Below are 5,862 nucleotides of genomic sequence, written 5' to 3' on the forward strand. Positions count from 1 at the left end.
TTCGCTGTTCGCTGCAAAAATGCGAAGGAATCGGTGAAGCTGATGTGGCTTCAAGATTGCACCAAGATCCGTGCGACCAGGTCGAACGGTAGTGGAGGGGTTCGCTGAGAGCTGCGAAAATGGGAACGGGCGCCGGATAACATTACGGTTGTTTTGTTTCGCGCACGAGTGCCCGAGAGCCAAAAACTCTGTCCATCTCCTACCTTGGGAATTTCTCTGCTCTGGCCACCCTCAAGAGGAAGAAGGCAGCAGCAACAACGAATCCTTGACACCTCGCTCACCATCGTTCTCTCTGCTCTTCTTCTTTCCGCCAAAATTATCCAGAGACCTCAGTCCCTAGTCATGGAGCTTGTGGTGGGCGCGTCGGAGGCGACGATGAAGTCCCTCCTGGGCAAGCTGGGGGGCCTTCTCTCCCAGGAGTACACCCTGATCAGGGGAGTCAACGGCGACCTCCAGTACATCAACGACGAGCTACGCACCATGCAGTCCTTCCTCCGTGCCGTCGGCAAGGGCCACGGCCACGGCCACGACGACCTGATGGACGACTGGATGAAGCAGATCCGCGACATCACCTACGACATTGAAGACTGCATCGACGACTCTGCCGACCGCCTCCACGGCCTGCGCTCCGACGTCTGCTGCTACTTCCTCGTCAACAGCATGTACGAGGTCCTCACGTGGTGGCCTCGCCGCGACGTCGCCAGCCGGATCTCCGTCCTCAAGATGCGGGCGCAGCAGATCGGCGAGCGGCGCAACCGCTACGGCGTCAACAACCCGGAGACCGGCGCCGGCGGAGCCCCTACGGGCACTCGCAGTATTGGATTCGACGCCGCTGACAACCAGGAGGAGAGCCTGCAGCTTGTGGCGTTGAAGGGCCCGGTGGGGGTGGAGGAGCACATGCGGGAGCTGGAGAAGCCGGTGACCTGCATCGTGGGGTTCGGCGGGGTGGGTAAGACCGCCATTGCAACAGCCCTGTACAGGAGATTTGGGGACAAATTCCACCACCGGGCCATGGTTACGGTGTCTCAGATCTCAGACCTGGGGGGCATTCTCAGAAGCATCGACGGTCAAGTCAGGCCGCAGGCAAGCAATGAGAAGCAGCAAAGCAGCTCAGCGGAGAGCGGTATCACAGCAGCCATCAAAGGTGTACGGGGACACATCAGCCGAGGCACGTCGACCGTCATGGCCAAGTGCTGCGGCGGCGCCGGCATCCCTGAGGAAGACAGGGCAAAGCTGGATCTACTCAAGAAAGACCTCAAGGAGCACTTCAAGGAAAACAGGTAACTTCGTACTCTTAAGGATATTGTTATTCTTGAAAGATAACACAACAAATTCATCAGGCATGCCGGATAATGCTGACCTGTTTGGCAACATTCATACCGAAAAAGGTTTTTTTTACCGAAAAAGTTTGGTAACATTCATACCGAACATGACAGTTCAATTTGCATGTTGGGCTCGTCCACATGTATGTGCATCATTAATATGTACTCAGATAGTGACAGTCAACATAATTGACATATATATAGGCGGCTGATCTATCATAGTAGGATGGAACTGATTAATCATCATCATCATCATCATCATCAAGGTTATTTGTACCTATGTTTATCTCTATTGAGCAGTTTAAGATATGTGCAAATTGGTTGTGAACCCCATTTTTCGGTGTTCATGTTCACCAATTGCATGCACAATTTTATTTGGTGACTAGAAGGACACTGAAAATTTCAGATAAAGCTTTAGTACAAGTTCAGTTTTTGACATTATTTCATTATATAAACCCTAAGCACTAGTACTGGAATTTCAATAATTTTAGCCAATGCAGTGTCTGTCCTTGCAGAGTAGAACTACAAACTAACGCTGCTTTGATTCAGATCAAAAAAGCTGTTATAGTTACTGCTGGACAGTTACTTGATCTCACTTTTATTTTATTTTCTTTGCAGTTACTTGATCTTAATTGATGATGTGTGGTCTGCAACAACACTGGACAATATTATAAATGCACTTCCCGAAAATAAAGACAGCAGAATAATAGTTACTACACGGTTTCATGCTGTTGCTACAACACGAAGAGGAGAAGGTGACATTCGTAGAGTTAAAGGTCTTGGTGATGAGCAATCTGAGAAGTTATTTTGGCAGGCTTTCTTGGAGTCCAAAGGAAGTGAAGATGCTATTAGACATGATCCCCTTGATGGTGACAAACCCGCTGAATTACCTAACCAAGCTGTCTCTGAACCTGACGGTAGCAAAGATGTTATTCCAGATAAGGTTTGGAAGATGTGTGGAGGGTTGCCGTTGGCCATAGTTATCATGGCTGGTTATGTGGCCTGCAATTCACGCAAATCGGAGAAGGAATGGTTGGATCTTTGCAGTTCCATATTTCCAGAGTCTGGAAAAGATCGTGCGAAAGCTGGTGCGAAAGAGCTTACCCAGGAAGAAGTGGGAAAGATCATTAGCCATTGCTATAATGACATGCCTGCTGAAATCAAGACTTGCTCACTGTATTTGAGCATATTTCCGAAGGGCCACAGAATCAGCAGGAAGCGTTTGACAAGGCGATGGATAGCCGAAGGTTTCGTCTGTGAAAAGCAGGGGTTGAGTGTGGAAGATGTCGCAGAGACATATTTCAATCATCTCATAAGGAGGAAGATCATCCGAGCAGCAGAGCACAGCAGTAATGGCAAGGTGAAGAAGTGCGTAGTCCACGACATGGTTCTTGAGCACATCGTAGCAAAGGCAAGTGAAGAGAACTTCATCACTGTGGTTGGCGGCAGTTGGGTCATGCAGCCTCCTACCAGCAAGGTCCGTCGGTTGTCCCTCCAAGGCAGCGATTCCAAGCGTTCAAAGGATACTGAGAAGATGAACTTATCTCATGTCCGGTCAGTAACCATGTTTGGGAGTTTGAATAACCAGCTACCTTCTCGTTCATTCAAATTTGGAATTGTACAGGTCCTGGACCTTGAAGGCTGCACGGGTTTCAAACAACACCATACAGAGGAGATATGCAAAATGCTTCATGTCAAGTATCTCAGCCTTCGAAAAACTGACATTAAAAAGCTCCCTGAGAGGATTAGAAAGCTTAAGAACCTTGAGACTCTGGACATAAGGGGGACAAATGTTGTTGAGTTGCCTAACACCATATGCCAGCTTGAACGGCTAGTTAACATACTTGGTGGGGATAAAACAACACGGGTGGCATTGAAACTTCCTGAAGAGTTGAAGAAGAAGAAAATGAAGGCCCTTCGCATACTCTCAGGGATTGAAATTGCTGGGGGGTCTGCGGACTTCCATCATTTGACTGAGCTGAGGAAGCTTGCCATCTACAAGCTTAAAGCCACAAAGAATGATCCGAGTTTCAAAGAGTTGAGCTCCTCTATTGAGTACCTTGGTGGCTACTCTCTACAGACCCTCGTGATTGACGATGAGTCATCCGAGTTTATTAAATCACTGGATGATCTGTCATCCCCTCCGAAATTCCTCGTTGCCCTCGAGTTATCTGGCAAGATAGTTAAGCTCCCCTGCTGGACCAAACAACTCAGTTCTCTCAAGAAGTTGACCCTTTCAATAACAGCTCTCCGGACAGATAACTTGAAGCAGCTTAGCGATCTGGAGGCACTGTTTTCTCTCAGCTTTTCATTTTCATTTAGAGCAGAAAAACAGGACCCGGAAACACTGACCATTCTTGCAAAAAACAAGCTGTTGCCCTGCTGCGGAGGGGAGATCACAGTTCCAGATGGAGGATTTAAGAGCCTTAAACTCCTCTGCTTCTCTGCTCCTCTCTTGCCATCACTGATCTTCTCAGGACAAGCCATGCCGGAGCTGGAAAGGCTTGAGCTACGGTTTAACATACTGGAGGGCCTTTTTGGTGCGGAAAATCTTGCAAAGCTCAAAGAGGTGCATTTGACGTTGGACGACAAGGCCGGGGAAGGAATTACCACGGAGATAGTAAGCGAGATGGAGAGTGCAATGAAGAGGAGTGGTGGCAAGACGCCGCAGATCATCCTTCATCAGTGACTAGTTGAGATGGAACCAAACTGTGCTGCTTTATGAGTCCTTGTAAGTTGTAAGTTGAGGATCATCATTTCTCTTTACTTGTTCTCAGTGATCATTGCACCTCGTCTGGGTTGGTCATATGAGAGTGTCAAATGGTTCAGTTACTGTGTTTGTGTTTGAAACAAATTTAATCGTCAACAGCATGCCTCTTATCTATAGTTTCATGTATGGCAATGCCGCAATATACATTTTTATTGTCTGTATTCATCTCTGGACATCTATCAGAATCTGAAGTTATAGGCGTTCGGCTCTGTGTAGTCTGCTGCTGTAATTGTTAGCGCTGTATGGAACACAGGGGTCTTCACTGTGCAGCAGCACGGCTAACCCATCGTAGAGTAGCACAAGACAGCTATCGTTCTGAATCTATGTATTATCAAATCGAATTCAGTCACATGGTTGTATATGAGCCTGGGTTTGATCTGGAAATAGCAAGACTTGTGATTTTGCATGAGCATTACCCAGCATAGAAGCGTCGGGAATCGAAGGGGGAAAAGCTGCACCGAATCATATTTTGTGCTGACGAGGGGTTCTCAGTCAATGTTAAGATGCTACTGCTTTTGTCCCTAGACTGCTTGAGTAACAAACAACTGATGCATTGGCTCAAGGGTGTCGTCTGATTTGCTCAGGCAACGGTGCTTCCTGGTTCCAGTTCTACATTTCAGTAGTCGACGTCTCTTAAGTTTCAGTAGACTACCAAGATTCAAGAGCAAGGCTAAGCTTTCTCAAGTTCCTCAGTGTAAGGATTAGTAGCATGACATATGAAAATTTGAAGCTAGTAAAGTATATTTTTGAACAGAAGGCTTTACTGTGGAAGACAGTGCTTTATCTGCTTCTGCAGTTTCAGTGTCTGCAAGTTAACGATTTCTTAAGTTTTACATATCTTTGTTTAAAAATTGAACATGATCTTGCTATTAACGGAGATCGTTTTTGAACCTATCTAAATTAGACCAAACAAGGACTCTGATGCCTGGACGATTGACGGTTTATCGAGTTGACGTGGATGAGCCGTGGCATGGAGGCAGCTGCCGTAGCGCGGGCGAAGGAGGGGAATGAAGCCAAAGCAGTGATTTGGGTTTCGTTTTGCAACAATTTTTTTTTTTGAAATTCTGGTATAATATCAGACGAGAAGTGCCAGAAATTTAGTGTTTGATCCTGAAAGTGCGCCATGCAGAGAATAGTGTCTGATGTCTATAAAAAGAGGGAGGCGTGGCCATTCTGCTAGACTAGTCGGCTACTCCTTCGGTTTCATAGTATAAGAGCGTTTTGTCAAAAACGAGGATTGTTCTACAAGTTGCAAGCCATGACAATCCCCTACCACCGGTCACCCTGTCCATCAACGTTATTTGGGAGTATAAGAAGGTTTGGTGCCCGGGCTCAGATGCACCTGGTATCGTGGCAGCCCATTTTTCCATGGGGGGATCTGAGCGTTACGGACTGACACGGTTGTGGTGAAATATAGAAAAGCACAGTGCGTGTACGTGGGCCCATGACGAGAGCGGGGGCTGTCGCGGGACGTGGGCTTTCTGATCCGTGACCCAGGACGTCGCCTTTACGTCTGACTCTGAGCTAGGTCCAGAATCGGGATGATGACGTTTAGGGTGGTAACGACCGTTCGTGCCTAAACGGACACAGTCGCCAGTACTATCGTCTCATCCGCGCTTACCAGCCCCCACGGTCGGTCGGTTAGGAAGAGAAATTCATGAGTGTGCGGCGGCTGCGACCTTGAACCAGATGGAGGAAGCTGGAGTTTCTGCTCGACGCCGTCGACAGGTAAGTGGATCTGTCCCCGCCTGATGTGGTTAACTTTTTTTT

The 5,862-nt window shown here is 47.6% G+C and overlaps 1 protein-coding gene and 1 long non-coding RNA gene across 2 annotated transcripts in view; both read left to right on the forward strand.

Annotated features, from left to right (window-relative positions):
- The first annotated feature begins 53 nt into the window (after positions 1 to 53).
- Positions 54 to 4,249, forward strand: LOC119309834 (disease resistance protein Pik-2-like). The gene is made up of 2 exons (XM_037585743.1): positions 54 to 1,280; positions 1,941 to 4,249. The coding sequence occupies exons 1-2, from the start codon at positions 343 to 345 to the stop codon at positions 4,009 to 4,011; spliced, it is 3,009 nt and encodes a 1,002-aa protein (XP_037441640.1). The 5' UTR covers positions 54 to 342; the 3' UTR covers positions 4,012 to 4,249.
- Positions 4,250 to 5,647: 1,398 nt separating this feature from the next.
- The window catches only part of LOC119309835, a 3,254-nt gene continuing 3,039 nt past the window's right edge, over positions 5,648 to 5,862 (forward strand). Inside the window, exon 1 of the long non-coding RNA XR_005150620.1 lies at positions 5,648 to 5,820. This is a non-coding gene — a long non-coding RNA (uncharacterized LOC119309835). The remainder of the gene's footprint in view (positions 5,821 to 5,862) is intronic.

Source organism: Triticum dicoccoides, chromosome 5B (assembly GCF_002162155.2).
Source record: "Triticum dicoccoides isolate Atlit2015 ecotype Zavitan chromosome 5B, WEW_v2.0, whole genome shotgun sequence".
NCBI classification, from domain to species: domain Eukaryota; kingdom Viridiplantae; phylum Streptophyta; class Magnoliopsida; order Poales; family Poaceae; genus Triticum; species Triticum dicoccoides.

Coding starts and splice junctions, on each gene's coding strand:
- LOC119309834 (XM_037585743.1), top strand. CDS start 343: ATGGAGCTTGTGGTGGGCGCGTCGGAGGCGACGATGAAGTCCCTCCTG. Junction 1,281..1,940: donor GAGCACTTCAAGGAAAACAG/GTAACTTCGTAC, acceptor TTTTCTTTGCAG/TTACTTGATCTTAATTGATG.